The sequence below is a fragment of the Pleurodeles waltl genome, chromosome 8 (genome assembly GCF_031143425.1).
Source record: "Pleurodeles waltl isolate 20211129_DDA chromosome 8, aPleWal1.hap1.20221129, whole genome shotgun sequence".
In the NCBI taxonomy this organism is placed as follows: Eukaryota; Metazoa; Chordata; class Amphibia; order Caudata; family Salamandridae; genus Pleurodeles; species Pleurodeles waltl.
The window spans coordinates 1,542,330,805-1,542,357,374 of NC_090447.1; the positions used below are offsets into that span (position 1 = coordinate 1,542,330,805).

The 26,570-nt window shown below is 47.5% G+C and overlaps 1 protein-coding gene across 5 annotated transcripts in view; it reads left to right on the forward strand.

Annotated features, from left to right (window-relative positions):
* The window catches only part of SPAG17 (sperm associated antigen 17), a 720,739-nt gene that overhangs the window by 658,217 nt on the left and 35,952 nt on the right, over positions 1 to 26,570 (forward strand). For all 5 annotated transcript variants that reach the window (XM_069203004.1, XM_069203006.1, XM_069203008.1 and 2 more), the window contains 3 exons: positions 943 to 1,056; positions 4,946 to 5,112; positions 12,664 to 12,860. In XM_069203004.1, coding sequence (XP_069059105.1) covers positions 943 to 1,056; positions 4,946 to 5,112; positions 12,664 to 12,860 — 478 coding nt within the window. The remainder of the gene's footprint in view (positions 1 to 942; positions 1,057 to 4,945; positions 5,113 to 12,663; positions 12,861 to 26,570) is intronic.

The window sequence follows — 26,570 nt, forward strand, 5'->3', positions numbered from 1 at the left end:
AGTTCCCAATGCACAGAGCTGTGTGCATCAGTGCTTGAGTCCCTGCAGCGGGTCGGGGCAGGGCTTGGCCACATGCAGTGCCTCACAACCAGTTCCCAATGCACAGAGCTGTGTGCATCAGTGCTTGAGTCCCTGCAGCGGGTCGGGGCAGGGCTTGGCCACATGCAGTGCCTCACAACCAGTTCCCAATGCACAGAGCTGTGTGCCTCAGTGCTTGAGTCCATGCAGCGGGTCGGGGCAGGGCTTGGCCACATGCAGTGCCTCACAACCAGTTCCCAATGCACAGAGCTGTGTGCATCAGTGCTTGAGTCCCTGCAGCGGGTCGGGGCAGGGCTTGGCCACATGCAGTGCCTCACAACCAGTTCCCAATGCACAGAGCTGTGTGCATCAGTGCTTGAGTCCCTGCAGCGGGTCGGGGCAGGGCTTGGCCACATGCAGTGCCTCACAACCAGTTCCCAATGCACAGAGCTGTGTGCATCAGTGCTTGAGTCCCTGCAGCGGGTCGGGGCAGGGCTTGGCCACATGCAGTGCCTCACAACCAGTTCCCAATGCACAGAGCTGTGTGCATCAGTGCTTGAGTCCCTGCAGCGGTCTGGACACAACTGCAGAGGTTATGTGCATTTGAGTCTGAACCTTGACTCAGTTTTGAACTGTGTTTTTTTTTAGTGATATTTTTTGAAAGTGCTCTCAGTGTTCATGGCTAGAAGGAAAATGTCCCTAATGGCGATAAAGGATTAGAGAAACGACATTTTTCTCCCCTGTACCGTAGATAAGGTTGGATATTAACAAAGAGGGCGGACAAGACATGTGCCTGGTTTGGCAGATGTTCCATTACTACCCTCCTGTAAATGAATGCCCAGAGTGTGTTACCCTGCAAGTGATTATCTTTAGAACTTGTGAACTGTCAGTCCATATAATAATCGAACTTGTTTTGTTTTGTAGCTGTCATGCCAATGGACTCTGGAAACAGCAACTCAGAGGACATATCTGTTCCCCTGCGAGCCTCTTCCCCTTTGCAGCACAGAAATAGGCTTTGCGGCGAGTTGCACTTAACAGGTAGGTGTTTTTTTGGGGGGAAGGGTTGTCAGAATCCAGGTCCATTCAGTCTCAGATGAATGAGGCCAGTTCGGGGGGTGGGGTTCAGTTTTCAGATGTGCACTGAGGTGCATGGAGTGTGAGTTTGAGTTCACAGTGCTGGGGGGGTTTCAAAGCCAACAGATGTTATGTGTGTGGTTGCCCACTCCACAGGATGTTGCTACCCACTGTTGATTCCCTGCCCCACAAGGATGGGCTTCCAAAGGAGAGGGCACATTATGGGCATCTAAGATCTGTTACCACCTGACAGCAAGGGAGTGTTCGCACATATTGCCCTTATCTTGCCCTTTCCAAGAAGTGGGCCTAATCATGTTGTGAGCAGCTGAGGCAACCTCTGCTTTCTCTACCTGCTGCTAACTTCATGCATTTATGTTACCACCTTGTGTTGGCACAAGGATTTACATCACAAAATGGTACATAAGCAAAAGGCAGAGTATGTGTCTCACAAAGACAATGAATAGTCTTGTAAGAGGAGAGATGCACCTTCTTGGTGGCACACACAGGATTGGGTGGGGTGGGGGACAGGTGGCGGGACTGGTGGCAAGACCGGGTGTGGTACCAGTGGCAGGAGTATTGGTGGGACCAAGATATGTAAAACAACCGTGGCATGATAATCAGTGAAACGTCTGTGCTCCTTTGCACCCAAGCAGTTGCACGTCACTGTGGACATAAGCAGGCTCAACCGCTTTACAAGCACACATCTGCACCTCATTGTAGACATCTAGGCTAGGATAAAGACTCCTGTCAGGTCTGAATCTAGACCTGGATCAGCTCAGAGTACAGGTCCCTGTCAGGTCTGTGTATGAGTCTCTTCCAGCTAGAGACCAGGTCAGTGGCAGGTCTCAGTATGACCCTCTGCCAGGCTCAGGTGCAGGCCTCTGCCAGGGTGAGGTGCAGGCCCCTGTCAGGTCTGGATACAAGCTTCTGCCAGGCTGAGGTGCAGGCCCCTGTCAGGTCAGGATACAAGCGTCTGCCAGGCTGAGGTGCAGGCTCCTGTCAGGTCTGGACACAAGCCTCTGCCAGGGTGAGGTGCAGGCCCCTGTCAGGTCTGGATACAAGCCTCTGCCAGGCTGAGGTGCAGGTCCCTGTCAGGTCTGGATACAAGCCTCTGTCAGGCTGAGGTGCAGGCCCCTGTCAGGTCAGGATACAAGCCTCTGCCAGGCTGAGGTGCAGGCCCGTCAGGTCTGGATACAAGCCTCTGCCAGGCTGAGGTGCAGGTCCCTGTCAGGTCTGGATACAAGCGTCTGCCAGTGTGAGGTGGAGGCCCCGGTCAGGTCTGGATACAAGCCTCTGCCAGGCTGAGGTAGAGGCCCCTGTCAGGCCTGGATACAAGCCTCTGCCAGGCTGAGGTGCAGGCCTGTCAGGTCTGGATACAAGCCTCTGCCAGGCTGAGGTAGAGGCCCCTGTCAGGCCTGGATACAAGCCTCTGCCAGGCTGAGGTGCAAGCTCGTCAGGTCTGGATACAAGCGTCTGCCAGGCTGAGGTGCAGGTCCCTGTCAGGTCAGGATACAAGCCTATGCCAGGCTGAGGTGCAGGCCCCTGTCAGGTCAGGATACAAGCCTCTGCCAGGCTGAGGTGCAGGCCCCTGTCAGGTCTGGATACAAGCCTCTGCCAGGCTGAGGTGCAGGCCCCTGTCAGGTCTGGATACAAGCCTCTGCCAGGCTGAGGTGCAGGTCCCTGTCAGGTCTGGATGCAAGCGTCTGCCAGGCTGAGGTGCAGGCCCCTGTCAGGTCTGGATACAAGCCTCTGCCAGGCTGAGGTGCAGGCCCCTGTCAGGTCTGGATACAAGCCTCTGCCAGGCTGAGGTGCAGGTCCCTGTCAGGTCTGGATGCAAGCGTCTGCCAGGCTGAGGTAGAGGCCCCTGTCAGGTCTGGATACAAGTCTCTGCCAGTGTGAGGTAGAGGCCCCTGTCAGGCCTGAATACAAGCCTCTGCCAGGCTGAGGTGCAGGCCCCTGTCAGGTCTGGATACAAGCCTCTGCCAGGCTGAGGTAGAGGCTCCTGTCAGGTCTGGATACAAGCCTCTGCCAGGCTGTGGTGCAGGTACTTATCAACTATGGGTACGATCCATGTTGCAGGCCGATGTTTGGTCTGGGTAGGGACCTCTGCCAGGCCAAGATACAGATCCCTTTCAAGTCGGGGCATGGTCCTGTACCCTGCTGGCGTACAGGTCCGTCTCAGGTCTGGGTATGAGACTCTGCCGGACTAGGATACAGGCTTCAGGTGGAGTGCAGAACTTGACCAGATCAGGGTACAGGTGTCTCTTTAGTCTTGATACAGGTCTCTGCCAGGCTGGGTGGTAGTACCTGTCATGTTTGGCTGCGAGCCTCTGCTGGGCCTGGATACAGGCCCCTGCCAGGTCAGAGTACAGATCTTTGCCAGGTCAGGGTGTAGGTCCAGGCCAGGTATGGGTACAGCATCCTGTCAGGCTAGAGTACAGACTCTTTCGGGGCCTTATTAGCAGGGTACTGGCAAGGGTCTGCCAGTGGAGGGCTTCTGGCAGCTGTCTGGCAGTTGTGTGCAGAGAGCTAGGACAGTAAGGGATATGTGAGGGTTCAGGCCAGTTCTGGCAGGGGCAGTTGGACTCCAGTATACAGTAGGTCTTGTAAGCACCTAGAGCTGATGTATTTGACAGTGTGTGGGTTCAGGGAGGTGGGGGGTTTGTCAGGTGTCTCTGGGAAGGTAGTAGAAGGAGTCAGTGATGGGAGAGGGTTTCAGGAGGGTGGCAAGATGGCAGGTGTTGGGAGTGGAGGGGTATTTCAGGGTCTGTACTGCAGTGAGACAGTTGTTCCATCAGGTGTCTGGAGAGGGTAGAGAGTGAACCACCACAAGCAAGCGAGGCCCAGAGCAGCTCTCCGGCGTGGTACTGTTGTACGCCTGTGTGAATTGTGCTGCAAAACCGCACTGTATCAGGTTCGCTGAGTGAAGCTTGCATGGTCCTCCTGTGCCACTGGGGTGATGCTTGGTTGTGGCGCCACAGGAATACCACAGTACTGAAAACATTATATGAGAAAAAGGTGGGTTTGGGGCATACAAAGGGGGTCCCACCTGTGGCCAACTCCCGGCCACGCTTGGCAGGACTTGGCGGCAGGGTATGGCCACTGGTCGTCTGAGATCTTATGAGTGATGTCATCAATGACATCATTTAGCATGTCATTAGTGATGCAATATGTGAGGTCATAAGCAGCGCATGGCAGGGGGGAAATTATAGTTAGCTCAGTAAATTATTACTAGTGAATCACAGTGTTTTTTTTCTTTTTTTAAAAGTTAGCTTTTGTATTATTTCAACACCCAACTATGATGTCACTTTACCCTTTGTGATTTTTCTTTGAATATTTAGGGTTTCCGCAGTAGAGGCAAGTCTTCATCTCACTGTTGACAGAGGAAGCTTCCAGTACTGGGGGCACGGTGCCTTACTGGGAGGGAGGGAGGGACATCTTGGATGTGGGCAGTTGAGGGTGAGTGGGTGGTAAGAGGAGAGATGTTGGGGGGGAGCGAGCAGGCTGAGAGAAAGTTAAAGAGGTGTGACCAGAAGACAAGGATGAGGAGTAACCAGCATGTGGGTGGTTTGTAGGATCAGGAGGGGGGAGGAAGGTAAAATATCTGAGGAGAAGGGGAGCTGAAGAGAGGGACTGGTATGGGTCACAAGGGTTTTTAATGACTTTTCTGGTGAGTGTTTGAAGGGAGGCCAAAGAATGGCAAAGAAGGGGAGCTTGGAGAGATCTGATTGGCTACTGGAAAGGGCCAGTCTGAGATGTAGCTGCTCAGGATCACTATGTGCTGAATGTTTGAACATTTCTGTCAGAAGCTCTCACTACAGCCAGTCACCTCTTTTTCTTTCCTTGCTTTCAGAAATGGACACAACTCCGAACAAAGCTGAATTCAGCCCCACAAACAGAAGAGTCCGCCCCCTGGCCCAGAGTCTGGTGGTGGATGTCACAGGACAGCCACGGAGAGGAGACGTGAAGCTGCCGTCGTCCATACTGAGTGAAAAGCCAGCATTTCTCCCCAACGAAAGAGTAAGAAGAAGTGTACCATCTTCTCTAGTGCTTGCTGATTTGTTTGTGTTCTTTGTAACTAGACTGCAGGCAGGAATGGTTCTTCTCTGAGACGCTGGCTGTGTCACACTCCTGAGCCTAAGCTCTGCGTCTATGCAAAGCAGAGATCCTGCCCAACAATTCTCAAGCTGGCCAACAGAAATGAGGGAGTTCTGGCAAATCCAGCCTCCTTTGGCAGGATAGACCAGGATACTGTGGATCAGTTCTCATCACGTGTGCCTAACAAGTGGCATTAGATTATCTCCTCTCCTCCACCAGCTTGGATCCCCTAAATCCTGCCTAGGATTCAGTACTTACAGGACGTACCAACACAGTACCCTAGATCCCTTCACCGTGGGTTTCTATACTCGGTCCAAAAGCCATGAGCCACACTTTAGGATCAGCACTAACCTAGGTCACTCATATCTTGTAAAAAGCAGACGGACATGAGTCAGCTTAGCTTCAGTTATCAAGGGAACCGTATGGAACAGAGATAGCTAAATTTAAGTTAACAAAGGAACCTGATGGAACGGAGTTAGCTAAGCTTCAGTTATCAAGGGAACCGTATGGAACAGAGATAGCTAAGCTTAAGTTAACAAAGGAACCTGCTGGAATGCAGTTAGCTAAGCTTCAGTTAACAAAGGAACCTTACTGAACAGAGTTAGCTAAGCGTCAGTTATCAAGGGAACCACATGGAACAGAGTTAGCTAAGCTTAAGTTAACAAAGGAGCCTGATGGAATGGAGTTAGCTAAGCTTCAGTTATCAAGGGAACCGTATGGAACAGAGATAGCTAAGATTCAGTTAACAAAGGAACCTGATGGAACGGAGTTAGCTAAGCTTCAGTTATCAAGGGAACCGTATGGAACAGAGATAGCTAAGCTTAAGTTAACAAAGGAACCTGCTGGAATGCAGTTAGCTAAGCTTCAGTTAACAAAGGAACCTTACTGAACAGAGTTAGCTAAGCGTCAGTTATCAAGGGAACCACATGGAACAGAGTTAGCTAAGCTTAAGTTAACAAAGGAACCTGATGGAATGGAGTTAGCCAAGCTTCAGTTATCAAGGGAACCGTATGGAACAGAGATAGCTAAGATTCAGTTAACAAAGGAACCTGATGGAACCCAGTTAACTAAGCTTCAGTTATACAGGGAACCACATGGAACAGAGATAGCTAAGCTTCAGTCAGCAAAGGAACCATATGGAACAAAGATAGCTAAGCTTAAGTTACCAAAGGAACCTGCTGGAAAGCAATTAACTAAACTTCAGTTATCAAGGGAACTGTATGGAACAGAGATAGCTAAGCTTAAGTTAACAAAGGAACCTGATGGAATGGAGTTAGCTAAGCTTCAGTTATCAAGGGAACCACATGGAACGGAGTTAGCTAAGCTTCAGTCAGCAAAGGAACCATACTGAACAGAGTTAGCTAAGTGTCAGTTATCAAGGGAACCACATGGAACGCAGTTAGCTAAGCTTCAGTTATCAAGGGATCCGTATGGAACAGAGATAGCTAAGCTTCAGTTAACAAAGGAACCTGATGGAACCCAGTTAACTAAGCTTCAGTTATACAGGGAACCACATGGAACAGAGATAGCTAAGCTTCAGTCAGCAAAGGAACCATATGGAACAGAGATAGCTAAGCTTAAGTTACCAAAGGAACCTGCTGGAAAACAATTAACTAAACTTCAGTTATCAAGGGAACTGTATGGAACAGAGATAGCTAAGCTTAAGTTAACAAAGGAACCTGATGGAATGGAGTTAGCTAAGCTTCAGTTATCAAGGGAACCACATGGAACAGAGATAGCTAAGCTTCAGTTAACATAGGAGCCTGATCAAAACTGAGTTAGCTAAGCTTCAGTTAACAAAGGAACCTTACTGAACAGAGTTAGCTAAGTGTCAGTTATCAAGGGAACCACATGGAACAGAGTTAGCTAAGCTTCAGTTAACAAAGGAACCATATGGAAGTGTTAGCTAAGCTTCAGTTAACAAAGGAACCTCCTAGAATGAAGTTAGCTAAGCTTCAGTTATCAATGGAACCAGATGGAACACAGTCAGCTTAGCTTCGGTTAGCAAAGAAACCTGATGGGACAGAGTTAGCTAAGCTTCAGTTAACAAAGGAACAATATGGAACAGTGTTAGCTAAGTTTCAGTTAACAAAAAAACGAGATGGAGTAGAGATAGCTAAGCATCAGTTATCAAAGGAATCATGGAAAACAGAGGTAGCTAAGCTTCTATTAATAAAGGAACCCGATGTGACGGAGTTAGCTAAGCTTCAGTCATCCATAGAACTGGTTTAGCTAATCTGCAGTTATCAAAGGCACCAGATAGGACAGAGTCAGCTCATCTTGATTTATCAAATTTAATTAAGCGTCAGTTAACAAAGGAACGAGTTGGAACAGAGATAGCTAAGCGTCAGTTAACAAAGGACCGAGATGGAACAGAGTTAGCAGAGCATCAGTTAACAAAGGAACCTAATGGAATAGTGTTAGCTAAGCGTCAGTTAACAAAGGAACGAGATGTAACAGGGTTAGCTAAGTTTCAGTTAACAAAGAAAAGAGATGGAAAAGAGTTAGCTAAGTGTCAGTTAACAAAGGAACTTGATGGAACAGAGTTATCTAAGCGTCAGTTAAAGGAACGAGTTGGAACAGAGTCAGCCAAGCGTCAGTTAACAAAGGAACGAGATGTAACAGAGTTAGCTAAGCATCAATTAACAAAGGACCGAGATGGAAAAGAGTTAGCTAAGCGTCAGTTAACAAAGGAACGAGATGTAACAGAGTTAGCTAAGCATAAGTTAACAAAGGACCGAGATGGAAAAGAGTTATCTAAGCATCAGTTAACAAAGGAACCTAATGGAATAGAGTTAGCTAAGCGTTAGTTAACAAAGGAACGAGATGTAACAGAGTTAGCTAAGTGTCAGTTAACAAAGGAACGAGATGGAACAGAGTTAGCTAAGTGTCGGTTAACAAAGGACCGAGATGGAAAAGAGTTAGCTAAGCGTCAGTTAACAAAGGAACAGGATGTAACAGAGTTAGCTAAGCATCAGTTAACAAAGGACCGAGATGGAAAAGAGTTAGCTAAGCATCAGTTAACAAAGGAACGAGATGGAACAGAGTCATCTAAGCATCAGTTAAAGGAATGAGTTGGAACAGAGTTAGCTAAGCGTCAGTTAACAAAGGAACAAGATGGAACAGAGTTAGGTAAGCGTCAGTTAACAAAGGACCGAGATGGAAAAGAGTTAGCTAAGCGTCAGTTAACAAAGGAACAAGATGTAACAGAGTTAGCTAAGCATCAGTTAACAAAGGACCGAGATGGAAAAGAGTCATCTAAGCATCAGTTAAAGGAATGAGTTGGAACAGAGTTAGCTAAGCGTCAGTTAACAAAGGACCGAGATGGAAAAGAGTTAGCTAAGCGTCAGTTAACAAAGGAACAAGATGTAACAGAGTTAGCTAAGCATCAGTTAACAAAGGAACGAGATGGAACAGAGTCATCTAAGCATCAGTTAAAGGAATGAGTTGGAACAGAGTTAGCTAAGCGTCAGTTAACAAAGGAACAAGATGGAACAGAGTTAGGTAAGCGTCAGTTATTAAAGGAACGAGATGGAACAGAGTTAGGTAAGCGTCAGTTAACAAAGGAAAGAGATGGAACAGAGTTAACTAAGCTTCAGTTAACAAATGACTGAGATGGAACAGAGTTAGCTAAGCATCAGTTAACAAAGGACCCAGATGGAAAAGAGTTAGCAAAGCATCAGTTAACAAAGGAACCTAATGGAATAGAGTTAGCTAAGCGTCAGTTAACAAAAGAACAAGATGGAACAGAGTTAGCTAAGCATCAGTTAACAAAGGAACGAGATTTAACAGAGTTAGCAAGTGTCAGTTAAGAAAGGAACGAGATGGAACAGAGTTAGCTAAGCGTCAGTTAATAAAGGAACGAGATGGAACAGAGTTAGCTAAGCGTCAGTTAATAAAGGAACGAGATGGAACAGAGTTAGCTAAGCGTCAGTTAACAAAGGACTGAGATGGAACAGAGTTAGCTAAGCGTCAGTTAACAAAGGAACAAGATGGAACAGAGTTAGCTAAGCATCAGTTAACAAAGGAACGAGATTTAACAGAGTTAGCAAGTGTCAGTTAAGAAAGGAACGAGATGGAACAGAGTTAGCTAAGCGTCAGTTAATAAAGGAACGAGATGGAACAGAGTTAGCTAAGCGTCAGTTAATAAAGGAACGAGATGGAACAGAGTTAGCTAAGCATCAGTTAACAAAGGAACTTGATGGAACAGAGTTAGCTAAGCGTCAGTTAACAAAGGAACGAGATGGAACAGAGTTAGCTAAGCGTCAGTTAATAAAGGAACGAGATGGAACAGAGTTAGCTAAGCGTCAGTTAATAAAGGAACGAGATGGAACAGAGTTAGCTAAGCGTCAGTTAACAAAGGACTGAGATGGAACAGAGTTAGCTAAGCGTCAGTTAACAAAGGAACGAGATGGAACAGAGTTAGGTAAGCGTCAGTTCACAAAGGACTGAGATGGAACAGAGTTAGCTAAGCGTCAGTTAACAAAGGAACAAGATGGAACAGAGTTAGCTAAGCATCAGTTAACAAAGGAACTTGATGGAACAGAGTTATCGAAGCTTCAGTTAAAGGAACGAGTTGGAACAGAGTTAGCTAAGCGTCAGTTAACAAAGGAATGAGATGGAACAGAGCTAGGTAAGCGTCAGTTAACAAAGGAACGAGATGGAACAGAGTTAGCTAAGCATCAGTTAACAAAGGAACCTAATGGAATAGAGTTAGCTAAGCGTCAGTTAACAAAAGAACAAGATGGAACAGAGTTAGCTAAGCATCAGTTAACAAAGGAACGAGATTTAACAGAGTTAGCAAGTGTCAGTTAAGAAAGGAACGAGATGGAACAGAGTTAGCTAAGCGTCAGTTAATAAAGGAACGAGATGGAACAGAGTTAGCTAAGCGTCAGTTAATAAAGGAACGAGATGGAACAGAGTTAGCTAAGCGTCAGTTAACAAAGGACTGAGATGGAACAGAGTTAGCTAAGCGTCAGTTAACAAAGGAACAAGATGGAACAGAGTTAGCTAAGCATCAGTTAACAAAGGAACGAGATTTAACAGAGTTAGCAAGTGTCAGTTAAGAAAGGAACGAGATGGAACAGAGTTAGCTAAGCGTCAGTTAATAAAGGAACGAGATGGAACAGAGTTAGCTAAGCGTCAGTTAATAAAGGAACGAGATGGAACAGAGTTAGCTAAGCATCAGTTAACAAAGGAACTTGATGGAACAGAGTTAGCTAAGCGTCAGTTAACAAAAGAACAAGATGGAACAGAGTTAGCTAAGCATCAGTTAACAAAGGAACGAGATTTAACAGAGTTAGCAAGTGTCAGTTAAGAAAGGAACGAGATGGAACAGAGTTAGCTAAGCGTCAGTTAATAAAGGAACGAGATGGAACAGAGTTAGCTAAGCGTCAGTTAATAAAGGAACGAGATGGAACAGAGTTAGCTAAGCATCAGTTAACAAAGGAACTTGATGGAACAGAGTTAGCTAAGCGTCAGTTAACAAAGGAACGAGATGGAACAGAGTTAGCTAAGCGTCAGTTAATAAAGGAACGAGATGGAACAGAGTTAGCTAAGCGTCAGTTAATAAAGGAACGAGATGGAACAGAGTTAGCTAAGCGTCAGTTAACAAAGGACTGAGATGGAACAGAGTTAGCTAAGCGTCAGTTAACAAAGGAACGAGATGGAACAGAGTTAGGTAAGCGTCAGTTCACAAAGGACTGAGATGGAACAGAGTTAGCTAAGCGTCAGTTAACAAAGGAACAAGATGGAACAGAGTTAGCTAAGCATCAGTTAACAAAGGAACTTGATGGAACAGAGTTATCGAAGCTTCAGTTAAAGGAACGAGTTGGAACAGAGTTAGCTAAGCGTCAGTTAACAAAGGAACGAGATGGAACAGAGTTAGGTAAGCATCAGTTAACAAAGGAACGAGATGGAACAGAGTTAGCTAAGCATCAGTTAACAAAGGAACCTAATGGAATAGAGTTAGCTAAGCGTCAGTTAACAAAGGAACGAGATGTAACAGAGTTAGCACAGCTTCAGTTAACAAAAGAAAGGGATGGGACAGAGTTAGCTAAGCGTCAGTTAAGAGAGGAACGAGATGGAACAGAGTTATCTAAGTGTCAGTTAAAGGAACGAGTTGGAACAGAGTTAGCTAAGCATCAGTTAACAAAGGAACGAGATGGAACGGAGTTAGCTAAGCTTCAGTTAACAAAGGACCGAGATGGAACAGAGTTAGCTAAGCGTCAGTTAACAAAGGAACGAGATGGAACAGAGTTAGCTAAGCGTCAGTTAACAAAGGACGAGATGGAACAGAGTTAGGTAAGCGTCAGTTAACAAAGGACCGAGATGGAACAGAAGCTAAGCTTCAGGTGTCAATGTAAACAGTTCAGCTAAACTTCAGTAATCCAAGGAACCGGATGGGACAGATTTATCTGAATCAAAGCAGGTCCTTGAGGGTCCTTGTATTCCAAGGGCACCATCAGTTCATCATATTACCCTTTGTGTAGTACTGGCTCAAGAGTGTTCACAAATCTGTGACGGTGACCACTTTTCACTGAAAACTGGACATTCAGGTGGTTCCACCCCGTGCACCTCTGGCAGAGCAGGAGACCCTTTGCCAGAAGTAGCTTCGGCTCAGGTGCTCATACTGAGGTGTTCTATGGTTCAGGAGGTCTTACAGGCCTGAATCTCAGGTTTTCCACTCAGAGTTTCATACTTCGAAGGTCAACAAAATGACCCAAAATGAGTTGGGTGACAATAACTCCTTTTACTATTTTCATGGTAAAACATTATTGGCGCAGTCAAATAATATCAATTGTTACTATTAGTCACACAGCTCAGCAACCAACACTACAAAGTTTGTCATTCATCCCTTTGCATTTGAAACGTATTGCAGCTTTCAAATCCCACCACACCATGATGCATCACCACACCGTGATGCGTCACCACACCGTGATGTGTCATCCCACCATGCGTCACCACACCATGATGCCTCACCACACTATGTGTCACTACGCCAAGGCAAATGCTCTCAAAAGAAGAGAACTCTGATCACCTTCCAAGAGACCACATTTTATAACTCCTATAGACTTGTGTAAGTGACCTGAATATGCAGAGAAGGAAGGCCCCATGACTCTCCCAGCTATTCCATCTCAGGCTAGTTCTGGCTACGGCTAGGAACCTTACTTTCAGCTTGTGTCACCTGTGTTCAGCTTGAAAAGGCATCCTGATTTAGGTACCCTGAAGTGTAAGGCCCTACTGACAGAAGAGGTTTACTAGCACCGAATCTGGTGGTCAGACAGAGAGAACGGCTACCTATTACTTCATAGAGGGTGGGCATCTCTGCAGAACAGGAATGTTGATATGAAATAGTTGAAGCTTGTTGCCTGCCTTTTATTTCAAAGATCAGTCTTCTAGTGCTTGACATCATCTCTTCTGCTTTGTCCCACATGTTCATCTCTTCCATCTTGTGGTCCTTCCTGTATCCAGTTTATGATTGTCGAAAGTCCTGTGAAGCGGAAAGTGAACACATCCTCCGTGGCAGGGGCACCGCTGAACACTGGTGGGAAGTCCTTACCGCAGGGTTTCCACCTCCTCCCTGCGGAGCTGGACTTTGGTGTCCTGCGGGAGGGATACACCTACTGCGCGACTGTCACCATGAAGAACATTGGTGTGGATCTCTGCAGGTTGGTACACATTTTGTTGTATTATCAGTCCCTCTACTCAGGGTTTCTAAGCTGTCAAGAACCAGCAAACCTTTCAGACAATGTTGCAGTGGTGTGCAGACAAAGAAGCAACAATTCTGTACACTAGTAGGCATTGTGAATGACTCCAATTGTAAGAGCTCCAGAAACCCATATTTTGAAAAAGAAATTAGGTCCATATTTATATTTTGACGCTAGACATATCAAGCATAAAAATATTGGAGTTTGCACCATTTTGTGGATGCGTGAACCTACCTTGCATCAATGAGATGCAAGGTTGGCGTTCCCATCTAAAAAATGGCGCTATCCCCGTAGCGAAATATTTATCACCCCGTACAAAAATGATGCATGGGTGAGCGGCGGGCCTAAATAATAGCGCTAAGCCTGCTTAGCAAAATTATTTAACGCTGGGTCTGACCAGGCATTAAGGTAGCCGAGGACTCATTTCCATGGTTAAACACCATGGAATGGGTCCACAGGTTCCTTCCCCAAGCCCTAGGAACACCCCCACCTGAGGGACACCGGAGGATGGGGGACCCCTATCCAAGTAAGTATTTGAAAACTTTTTTTGTGCCCTAACTTGGGGTCCCCTGCATAGCACAGGGTGCAATGGCCATGCCCAGTGGACACTTGTCCCCTGTGCTGGCCATTGGGGTAGTGGGCATGACTCCTGTCTTTTCTAAGACAGGAGTCATGTCTTTGGTGGTTGTGCGCCACGAAATGGCGTTAGTCTGGTTAGCTGCATTTTTTTTGCCTTTACCCAGGCTAGTGTCATTTTTTGACGCACAACCCCTCCTTCTCTACCTCCACCCCCACTTGGCTTGTGCCATACTATAAATATGACGCTGGCATGCATCTGAGAATGACGCAAGCCTGCGGTAAAGTTTTTGACGCAAAACTGCATTAGCACAATTTTGCACCAAAAACTATAAATATGGGCCTCAGTGTCTCTGCTCTACTTACAAGCAGGAGATGTGCTTGGCTTACAGCAGTAGGGCTTTAAATGGCTCCATTAGCAAAAAACTTTGACCTTATGCTTACCCACCACAGGGCTTTCTGGCTATAGTACCACTCTGCACGACTCATTTTCTCTATCCCAGCCCACCATGTAAGGCACAGCAGTCCTGTGTCATGAAAATGCACAATGGCCCCCACATGCCGAGAAATCTCTGTGCATCAGGACCACTGATTTTGTTTATTTTCGGGAAACACATTTTCACTGGTTTTTGAAAACAAACGTTTTTGGTGAATAAATGCATCAAACATGGTGCCTTCTAGACCCAGGATCAGCACCTCAGCTGAGATTTCTGACTGCCTGGCGTGGATCTCCAATGTGGCAAGCAAGCCATTGCCATGGGAGCACAGGCCTTAACAATGGCTGACTTGGAGGGCCAGACGGGCGGCCACCAGGGTGTAACTTGTCCTAAGCCGTTGACGTATTTACAACTTGCATGAACTACAGTGAGAGGAGATGCAATCATGTGACATGAGTGAGAAGTTCTCAACTGTAGTAGTGCTGAGGAGGCCACCACCCTTCACGCTGTTGCTCTTAAGCAGCCCAACCATTTTGCATTTCTTGTGTCTGTGCATGCACGTGTGATAGTGCATGTTCAGATCCATGTTATTGAGGTGACTCTCACCATCTCACGAGTAGCGGTGCCCTGGATGAAGCTCAACGGCATTGTTTGCGTCTTACTGGTGTATATTTCTTTTAAAGAACTTTTACATCCTGTCTGTTCTCACTCTAGAGTAATTCCAAGGACACCTTGAAAAGTGCCTGTTCATCCGGCCAGTCCCCATTAAATGTGGAGAAAGAAGGACAAAGCCCATTTGGGATTGGTTGGCCCAGTACTGTGTACAAGAAGGTCCTTCAAACTCCCTCCTCAGGACTAAATTGAAGTCGCAAGCAGTTGATGAAGCTCGGCATCTGTGTCAAGATCACTTCACGAGCACGTGCACTGCACTGCTTGGAACATGTCAGTGTTTGTGACCCGTCGCTCTGCTTCCATAACCGTCCAGAAAAAGCCTTCTAGGAAATCAATGCCTGAGCTAAAATACAGGAAAACGCTGGGTCACGATATACACCACAATGAAGTGAATGAATAGCTTCCTTCAATGTTGTGGACTCTGCAGTTTGGTGTACTTGACCATTGGATTATATTGCAATATACTGCTGCATTTCTGTGGCACTAACTCTTGTAGAAGCCGCAAAGCGCTCTCCAGACCATCAGGTGAGCGGTGCCCACTTTTAAGGCGTGTGGGCGAAGGAAGGGTGTTGGTTGAGGTGTAATTTATGCCTGTTGAGTGTTGGTGTCACTCGTAAGGCCGAGATAGTGTGTTCCAGACATGGCACTGCGGTGAGCAAACACCCCTGAAGCTTGTGGGAAGCAGTGAAAAGGTGCCCGGACAGAGTCACAGGCAGCGTGTACTGGCCAGCCACTCTGGGCTTCATTTTGTGAACATTCACAGCCTTATTGCTCTTGTAAATTCTCAAGAGATGCTGATTGTCTCAATGGGTAAGTTCCATAGTTTCCATCTCCCAACCTTGGGAACAGTGGGATTTCAGCAGTGGGATCATTTTTCAGCTAAGGTTTCTCCTTTAGTTAGATAATATGAGTTTGGATTGTAGGAAGGTTGTCCACAGTCCGTGGATCACCCGGTGTACAGTGCAGCGGATTTTAAATTACATTGGTCTTGCCACAATACCTAGTGAAGTGCTCTGAGACCAAGGGTAATGTGGTCCGATCTGTCCAGGTTTAGGACTCGTCTGGCAGCTGTGTTCTGGATCCTATGTATTTTGCCTCTTAGTTTTCTGCGGAGTCCAATCTGGAGGCCATTTGTGCAGTCTAGTTGTAATATCACTAAGCCTAGTGATGGAATTACCCTATGAGACAGCCCTAGATAGGGAAAATACATTGAAGGAGCCTCACACTGTGTCTCTCATCACTTGTGTAGTCTAGTTGTGATACCAAATAGGCCCAGTGATGCAGATATCCTATGAAGCAGCCCTAACTAGGGAAAATACATTGTAGGATTCTCATGATGTATCTCTCATCACTTTGTTGTCTTGGGATTGAAGAAAAAGGCTGGCGTCAGTGATCACACCAAGATTATTCACTTCACTTGAGGTATGTGGCAGCTGTCTCCTTTCCTGAGATGAAGCGGACATATGGTCAAGATTTTGGTAGGGTCCACTGGTGAGTATTTTAAATTATGAGAAGTTAGGTTTGAGATTAATTTGTAGCATCTCTTGTTCTATGGGATTAGGCATGTGTAGAAATCTTCACATCAGAGGATTGGTCTAGTTTCAGAATGGTCTGAGTGTTATCACCGTACTTGTAGCAGGTCAGATTGATTCCTGTGGGATACCTCGGGGCACGTGTAAGTTGATGATTCTTTCAAAGTCCGCACTATGCCCTGGATCCTAGGGCCATATAGCGTTTGGGACAACACTCGATGGCCAATGGTGTCAATAGCCAGAGATGGGTCAAGTAATAAAGGACGGCAGTGATGTTCGTGTCAGTTTCGTTCCTGAGGTCGTCCGTGATGGAGATAAAAGACAGTGCTTCTTCCAGGATTAAAGTCCTCTTTGTGGGACAGAAGACTATTTGAGTCAATGAAGGATGAGATTTGGGGGAATGTTGTCTTTTCAATGAGTTTACCTACAATTGGTGTAGTATTTATTGCTCTTTATATTGCTGGGTCATCCTAGTCTAGTCCGAGTTTTTACTAGTATTTTATTGTTGGATGATCTCAGATCATTTGGGAGCATTTCATTTGATAAGAAGTGGATCCTTCTCTCACCAGGTTTGCTGATTCAGATTCTAGTAGGATTCTTTTATAAATCACTGGAGGGCAAGGGCCAGAGAATCCATTGTTTCTTTTTCTGTTAAAGGGTTAAATGAGGGGTTGGGTTGTGGGTTCAAGTTCACAAGATTTGGTAAGGAAAGTGTTTTGTGAGAGTGTTGCTCCTTTCCTTTGAGAGGAAATAGGATTAAAGGCTGGCAGCCTCATCAATCAAGAGGTTTGTTAATGAATAGCAGAGATCCTGCGAGTAGTCTCATTTTGTAAGCTGTGGGTGCTCTGGGATCTCTTTGGCCTTTGGAGGTACCAGTTGCCATTATTTTATCATTTTTTCACCCAGTATCTTTCCATTTTACAAGGTTTTATTTCAGATTTGGGCCGGTCGGCTGTCCTTCAGTTTGTTCATGAGAGTATAGTTTTAGGAGGGACCACCGTACCAAATGCCCTTGTTTGCGGTTGGTAAAACTGTTTTATGGATGTCTGCGGATTCCAGGTAGTGGAAAGAAAGATACGTCCTTCAAATGACTTATAGTATTTTGTTTATTGTCTGGGAGTTGTGGTTTTATTTTGGCCTGCAGTTATTTTCAGTTCACCTAGTAGCTGTGAGAAATTAATATGATAGTTGCTTCCAGTAGCGGCTTCTAACTGCAGAGTCCTCACCTTTAGAATATTCCCAGGTGTCAGGCTGGATTCAGAAGTTTGATAGCTGTGCTCCAGTGCACTGCAAACTGGCACACGCGGCTCTGTGCTGACTTTGTCACACCGCAGACGTGATGGAGCGAAGTTGTTTGTAACCAGCGCCACAGGAGTTATTTGATTTTATGGCTGTGGCATTTTCTGCATAATTATGAATTTGCCTCATTCGCCACATAATTCATCATCTGCTGTTTAATCTGCAGATTTAACAAAAAAATATTGTTTCTAGCTCAAACTGATCAAATGCTACTAAAAACGCAGTGATGTGTTTCCACACAGTGGAAGCATGACTTCTCACATTTCTGTTGCTGTCTTTCGGTGTTTAACTGGTACTGATGAGCTAAAACCCATGCACAGACAGTGTTATCTGATAGAGACTTCTAGCTGTAGATTCCTTACTTTTGATTTTCCCCAGGCATCAGGCTAGATCTGGAAACTTTTGCTGAGCAATACCCCTTGCGTGTGCCATGGGGTGGCTCTATTTGGCTCTGCATGGCGTTGTTGGCGCTGGAATTGACATCGCGGTCACCTGTATAGGGGCCACCCTTAGGGGCAGGCAACACTTCTTTTCTTTCTGTGCCAGGTAGTGCAGATCCAGAGAGAGCTACCCCTCTGTTGCTTTTTGACAGGTCTTTTTTCAACTTTTTGTTGAGTTTTTCTTTGAGTGTGTCGAGGGATGTCATTGAGAAAGGCTGGATTCAAACTGTTTGGCACTTGTCACCACACCATGTCGATTATGGACCACCATTGTTTGCCTCTGGTGCTTCAAAGGTGACCATGACTCCAAGTTGTGCTCAGATTGCCGGGCCATGACACCGAATGCTTTGACAGAGCGGTCCCTAAAGCTGCTTGTGACCTGGCAGTCTACGACACCCACACTTAGAGATCTAGCTCAAGAAAGAGGTCACAGGACTGCTCCCGGAACCCCAAGTCCTCTTCTTCCCATTCGAGGTCCTTGGGACACTCAGGAAAGAAGCATAAGAAGAAGAAGTCCAAGAGGACATCGACTTCACCTTGTTTGTCGGCCGACAAGAAGAGTGGGGAACAGCTGCGTCCCCAGCATGGTTCTGCAAAGCCTTTGCCTAGTTCGACTACACTTCCCTCCATTTCCGGGAGCCGGATCAACACTCGCTCAGGTCAACGAGTTCTACGAGTAAATGCGTCGAGTATTCCATTACACCGACCACTCTGGCATGCCTTCGGGCCCTGCAGGGTTGGAGGAGGCACCAATCGGCTCCACGGCTCCGGGGGAGTCTCGTGGATCAGATTCCAGATCTGGACCGGTGCCAGTCGTATCCAGGGGACCTTCTCTGGCGCCAGTCCAAATGCTGATTCTCCCAGCACCGTCTGCCCCATTCTGATTACCGATGAGCAAGAACAGCGTTGCTCTATGCCGATTCCGGTGCCAGATCATTGCCCGAGCCTTCATTTTCATGGCTAGGAGAGGCCAGTGAGCTGGACACCTCTCCAGATACTGGCTTGCTCCCTCCCCCCACAATGTGGCTACGGAGGAGGGAGCTTCCTATGCAATGGTGGTGCATGGGGCAGTGGAGGTCCTCGACCTCGAACTGCCCTCAGTGGCTGTCAAGACAAACATCTTGACGGAAGTGCTTCAGCCTGGAGCTTCTACATCTGAACCCCTTTTGCCCTTCAAAGAAGCACTTACAGACGTCCTGCTGGGAACCTGGTTTGAGCCCAGCACAGGGGCTCCTCTAAATAGGACAATCATCCGCCACCAGTGCCTGCACTGAACGGCCCTAGCTTCCTCAGCCAACAAACTACCCCAAGAGCTTGATAATCTAAGCCTCCACGTCCCATGACACATTCCCTTCCGCTTCCTCAGACAGGGAATCCAAGAGACTGGATCATCTTGGGAAGAAGATGTTTTCTTCCACCACCCTGTTACTGAGGTTGGGGAACATCTTGTCCTTATTGGGCCATTTCCCGCATACCATTTGGGATACGGTTGCGTAAGTGCTGCCTCATGTCCTGGAGGAGGCCCGGGCTATACTTTCCCAAACATTGAAAGACAGGAGAGACACAGTTAAGTTCACAATTTGGTGTAGCTTAGATACGACTGACTTGCAAGGCAGAGTGGTTGCATCGACAGTGGCCTTACAGAGCCACGTCTGGCTGGGAACATGTGGTTTTTCGTGGCATGTGTGGGCATACCTTATGGACTTGCCCTTCGATGGCAGTCAATTATTTGGTTAGAAGGCAGACTCGGTGGTGGAGTGCTTTAAGGAATCTAGGGCCACATCCAAATCCTTAGGCTTCTTAGTGACCCCTTGTCCACTCTCTGCTTCCCCCCCCCCTTTCATGGCTACGAAAGAGGCGTGGCACAGCACCAGCCCTATGTCAGCCATGTCTCAGGCAACCTACCCAGGCTATTTGTGGACATGGGTGTGGCTCCTTCAGACCTAGAGGGTCTGCAGGCCAGAAGTTGTCTACCACAAAGCCCCCGGCAGCCTCAAAGCCCTCCTAGATTGGATGAGCAGGACCAAGCTGACCTAGTCGGAGGAAGAATACATCACCATCCTCTCCTCTACTTAAAGTCCATAACATCATACGCATGGGTACCACAGATCATCAGGAAGGGCTATGCCCTGCCTTTCCAATCCTTTCCTTCCCCATTCCACCAATATTTGAACGGCTGGCAGAGAATTGTCTGTTACTACTCCAAGAGGAAGTCACAGCTCTCTTGGCCAAGAGAGCCATAGAAAGGGTCCTGATATCAGAAGTAGGTAGTTGTTGTTATTCAAGCTACTTTCTGATACCCAAAAAGAACAAGGGTCTTCGTCCTATCCTAGACTTAGGGACTGTAAATCTCTTCCTCAAGGAGAAATTCAGGGTGCTCACACTGGCTCAGGTCTTGTCTGCCCTAGACTGAGAAGACTGGTTGGTAGCGTTGGACTTACAGGAAGTATATTTTCATATTCCTAACTTTCCTGCCCACAGGCGTTACCTGCGGTTCAAGGTAGGCAACGAACCCTTCCTGTTCACCGTGATTCCGTTTGGCCCTACCAACGCCCCCCGGGTGTTCACCAAGGTGATGGTGGTGGTCGTAGCTCATCTGGGCAGGTCAGGGGTTTAAGGGGATCATTACGACCCTGGTGGATGGCGGAGAACCGGCGGTAAGACCGCCAACAGGCTGGCGGTCTTACCATGGGGAATTATGGTCTCCGTTCCGCTCGCCAGGGCCGAGCCGACCGCCGGGCTGGAGACCTGGGTCTCCAGCTCGGCGGCCGTCACTATACCGCCGGCGGTATTTTGACCTGGCTTACCGCCGTGGATTTCCAGCGGTTTGAACCGCCATGAAATCCATGGCGGTAAGCACTATCAGTGCCAGGGAATTCCTTCCCTGGCACTGATAGGGGTCTCGAACACTCCCCACCCCTGCCACCCCCCAAAGGTGGCAGGGCACCCCACCCTGACCCCCAACATTACATAACTCACACACACCCAACACGCATGCAGGCACCACCAACACGCACACACCCCAACATACATGCCTACATCCACATACACAGTCAGACACGCACACCCACATTCAAACATACACGCACACATCCATACAGACATACCCACAGACATACATGCACTCATTCCCATATACACAACACCCCCGCAAGCATACATGCACTAACACACCCCCTCTACATACTCACACGCACACTCCCATGCACGCACAAACACACAACATATCCCACCCCCCTCGCCTAGCGGACGATCGACTTACCTGTTCCGTTGATCCTCCGGAGGGGACGGGAGCCATGGGGGCAGCTCCGCCGACACCACACCGCCAACAGAACACCGCCACGGCGAATCACAGAACGTGATTCGCTGGGCGGTATTCTGTTGCCGTGGCGGTGGAGGTGGGGCAACCTCCACTTCCCCGCCTCCCGCCAGTATGGCTGTTGGCGGCTCTCCATCAGTAAAGGGACGGAGAGCTGGCAAAGGTCATAATAGGCCGAGCGGCAAACCGCCTGCACAGGCGGTCTTCCGCACTGCGGTCCATCGGTGGTCTTGAAAAAGGACAGCTGAGGTCGTAAGGACCCCCTAAGTCTTCTCCTACCTCGAAGACTGGCTGTTGAAGGCAAACTCTCCCCAGGCTGTCGACTCCCACCTTCAGACTAGGGCGAACCTCCTGCATTCCCTGGGGTTCACTATAAACGTGCCAAAGTCATACCTGACTCCTTCTCAGACGCTCTCTTTCATAGGAGCCGTTCTGAACACAGCGCACTTTCAGGCTTCTCCTGCAGAGCAGTGCATCCAGGATATTCAGGCTATGATACTGATGTTTTGGTCTCTATCCTGGGTTCGTGAGATTCACTCTGGGGCTGCTTGGCCTCATAGCCTCCTGCATCTTGCTGGTAACACATGCCAGATGGCATATGCACGCTCTACAGTGGGACCTGAAGTTCCAGTGGGCACAGCATCAGAGAAATCACTCCATGATCCAGATCTTGGAGGGAAGTGCTAAAGGCCTCCCGTGGTGGATTACGAACCGCGATTGGGTCAGAGACACACTCCTCTCCCTTTCTCAACCATACCTTACACTAGTGACAGATGCATCACTCCTGGGATGGGGTGGCCATTTGGGAGAGGTAGAGATCCGAAGTCTCTTGTCTCCGGCGGAATCCAGACTCCACATAAACATGTTGGAGCTCAGGGCGATCAGACTAGCATTGGAAACATTTCTTCCCTCTGTCAAGGGGATGTTAGTGCAGGACAACACTACTGCCACGCGGTACTGCAACAAGCATGGCGGTGTGGGGTGGTGGACCCTTTGTCAAGAGGCCCTGCATCTCTGGACATGGCTGGAACAGCAGGGCATAACCCTGGTGGTTCAACACCTGGCAGGTTCTCTGAACACCAGGGCGGACAAACTCAGCCATCGATGCCTAGCGGATCATGAGTGGCGTCTTCATTTGGAGGTCATGCAAGGTCTCTTTCAGCAGTGGGAAGAGCCTTGGCTAGATCTATTCGCATCCGAAGACAATGCACAATGTCAGCAGTACTGCGTGTTGAAGTTTCCAAGGTGGCAATCGCTCTGCGATGCTTTTCATCGTGAGTGGATCTCAGACCTCCTGTATGCTGTTCCACCCATACCGGTCCTGCCCAGAGTTCTCAAGAAGATCAGGAATGGCTGGGCACAAGTAATCCTCGTGACTACAGACTGGTCACAGAGAGTCTAGTATCCCGAGCTTCTGAAAATGAGCATTGATCCTACGATCAGGCTGCCCCTTTGGGAAGATCTCTTGTTGCAGCAGCAGAGGAGGGTTCTCCACCTGAACCTGTCAACTCTGCGTCCTCATGCATGGAATATGAGCGGTGACAGTTGACAGCTTTCAACCTTCCTCCTATAGTCTGTAATGTTACCTTGGCAGGCAGGCTTTCCTCCACAAACACAGTATACGCCTGCCATTGTCAAAGATTTATAAGATATTGTACAGAGAAGTCTGCAGGTCCTCTCTCTGCTTCTCTATCTCATGTTCTTCTTTTAATTCTTTCTCTTGCCCAACAGGGTTCCACTCTGGGCATTCTGAAGGGCCATCTCTCTGCTCTATCTGCTTTTATGTGGCTGCCTGATCAACCCTCTCTGTTCAAGTCCCCTATTGCAAATAGGTTTCTTAAAGGGCTTGTACATATGTCCCCCCATGCACTTTACCAAGCCTCAGTGGGATCTTAACCTGGTTCTCACTTACCTTATGTGTGCTCCCTTTGAGCCTTTACACAATTGTCCCCTCTGGCTTCTCACCATCAAGACATGACGTGACGTGAGATACAGGCCTTATCATCTAAGCCGCTGTATCTCATATTATTTCCAGACAAGGTAGTGCTACGCACCCATGCCTCTTTCTTTCCTAAGGTGGTGACCCCATTCCATCTGGGTCAAACTATCACCTTGCCCACCTCCTTTGCTTCCCCACGTTCCTCTAAGGAAGATGGACAACTCCATCGACTGGACCCAAAAAGAGCGTTGACGTTCTACCTTGACCACGCTCAAGAGTTCCCACGCTCTTTGCGCTGGGTCATCCTCAGTATTAAGATCTGCTACGCCCTGGTTAAGAAGCAGCCCGAGGGCTTGAAGGCCCATTTCACCAGGGGAAAAGTTGCAACCATGGCCTTAGCACATGGAGTCCTGGTCCTGGACATCTGCCAGACAGCAACATGGGCGTCTTTGTTCACATTTGCCAGACATTACTGCTGGACAGTCAGTTCCGCAGAGACAGGCAATTTGTCCGTTCTGGACTGCAAGACTTTCTAGTCTAAAAACATTGTCCGCAGCCCACCTCCAGGAGGATATGGCTTAGGTATCTAATCAAAGGTAAGGAATCTGCAGCTAGAAAGTCTCTTATTAGATGAACAAGTTACTTACCTTTGGTAACGCATTATCTGTTAGAGACTCTATCTTTGCAGATTCCTTACAACCACCCATGCCTCCCTGCTCTGCAGAATTGTTTACTAGGGTTAGGGTGATCCCTTTTTCAGGGCCCTAGTTTGGACACACATGTAGGAAAGTAGCATCTTTCTGACATAGTTACCCCCACTTTTTGCCTGGTGTCAGTATATTTAGACTGTAGTTCACCCTGCTAATCAGAATACCAGTGTCTGTGCTCTTTTCTCTAAATCTGGTTGCTGGTAAACCTTTGCACCCTACAGTTGGCATCCTGGTGCACCCATGTAAGTATTTAGTATATGGTACTCACGTGCCTGGGGCATTGGTACATCAGGGGTCCCCCATCGGCTGCAGCATGTATTATGCCACCCAAGGGAGCCCATACAAACTGCAGGCCTGCCATTCACCTTTCTCTTCAGCTATAAGGCGTGCCTTATAGCATGGTCACTGCACTTAGTCACTGTCAGTAACCCCTTTGGTAAACCCTTCAGCCCAAGGTCAGGGTGCAAGTACTTAAGTGTGAGACTGCCCCTGCATGAGCAAGGTACCCCTACACACCCTAGGCTCCATTCCCTGGGCTTTGTAAGTGAGGGAAGCCATCTTAAGGTATGTAGTGGATACTAATCAACACGAGTCATCCAACTACATAATGGCTTCTCCGAACCTGGGCATGTTTGGTATCGAACACGTTGGAATCACACAACTACTGAGGGGTTTCAAGAATCTGCTGACATTCTGACAGAGCCCAATGGAACTAGGGCTAGAAGGAATGGGAATCTAGCTATAAAGGAAGCCCTAATCATGCAGGAACAAGATGCAGAAATAGGGCAGACTCAGGGGAACAGGAGAAACACAGACTGGTCTAAGGAAGGTGGGGACAAGTTTTACTCACTTACTGAAGACTCAGAAGCCAATAGCAATGCAGGACACAAAGTGATGAAGAAGATAACTTTTCATCTGATCTTGAGACCAGCCTGTAATTAGCCCTTGGCCCCACAGTAAAACAGCTGCAGCATAAGCACATAAAGGCACGACCAGGATTAGCAGCTGGAGTGACAGCAGCAGGGCACAGTGCCTTAAATGGGACTACTAAGGAATCAGTCTGTGTACTTCAGAGAAGGGTCCGAGGCCCTTACGCCACACAATGATAGTGGAGAAGAAAGTAGAGGGGGTGGATCTAAGGGCAACTCACAGAAAATAATGTTGCAATTGATATATGGCACGATAAAGAAATTACAAACTAAAACGCGCACAGAGCCCCGCAGGGTCAGGTTGGCAACAAAACAACTTCAGGTCACGGTGCGAAAAGTAGCTAAGTCTTGTGGGGAAATTGAATAAAAGCTCAACGCAATGGAGAACAGACCATCCACAATAGAGGCAGACATTGAGGTATTGAAAGATCAAGCAGGCACGGAAGGAGAGCAGATAACGGATATTATGTGGAAGATGGAAGACTACGAGAACCGACAGCGGAGGAATAATCTGCGCTTTCTAGGCATTGAAGAAGGGGCTGAGGGCAGCGACATCAGACACTTTATGATCGATTTACTCCGAAAAGCCTTTCCAGAATTTACAAAGTGGGACTGGGAGATAGAAGTGCAAAGGGTTCACAGATTTCCTCCTGTTAGGCAATCTAGAAAGCGTAGCACTGAAACTAACTACCCGAGGGCTATTCTTTTTTTTTTTGTGGTAACTTTCTGCTAAGGCAAGTGTTTTTTTTAAAAGCGCACCTTAATGCTCCAAAAACAGTGGATAACATAACTTTCTTTACACAACATGACTACTGTCATGTCACTGTAGAACGCAGATGGAAATTACGACAGCTGATCAAGCCCTATCAGGATACTGGTGGGGAGGCTTGCTTGCTAGCTCCGGCACGCCTGAAAACTATAATTATGGGACAGACCAAAGTATTTACCTCAGAGATTCAGGCAAAATTGCACTTAAATGAAGTTAGCTTGCAGAATACGCAGAACTCCTAGGACTCCGTGAAAATACGAAATTAGATTGTAGCATGAGCATATATGTTTTAAGTATGGTAGTTCGGGGGTTGGGGTTGTGGGCAACATCTCGAGGGCCATCACCCAGACCGGAGGCGGTCTGATTGTCTCTAGTGATGGGGGGTAGGGGTGGTGGCAGGGTAGAGGAGAGGGAGGAAGGGAAGGGCGGAGATAGGGAGGGACTGGGAGGGATGGCTTTTGGGAGGGGACTAGCGGGGTGCTTGAGATACGAGTAGCACAGATGATGCCGAGAAACAGAATGATGGAAGGAATAACAAAGGATGGGGAAGACAAGAAGGCTGCTGAAATGGATTTACAGTTTAGCTTCAGGAGAAATAGAGAGTTCAGGTATGAATGTGGCGCTCCTGGGAATTCTCTGAGTAATATCAGATATATAAATGGCTAAACTTCAGATTGCATCTATAAATATATGTGGTTTAAACAGTCCCTGAAAGAGAGGATTTAAAAACATTAAAAGCGGACATATATTTTTTAGAAGAAACACACGTTGAGTATTGTAACAAATCTATACTAGATACCTTTGGGCTGAAGGTAGTGGTATGTACTGAACAAAATGTTAAAACCAAAGAGGTGTCTATTCTAACTAGCAGCAAGCAGTGTGAGTTTGCCTGGCGCAGGGTGGATCAATATGGAAGATGGGTCGTGGTAGAGTGCCAACTGAATAAAGGGAGCTTTACCTTATGTTCTCTGTATTTCCCAGTGCTCGATGATCCGGCATTGCTAGATTTTTTCTCAATTGAATTAGCAGAATGGCCGGCCCCCTATATT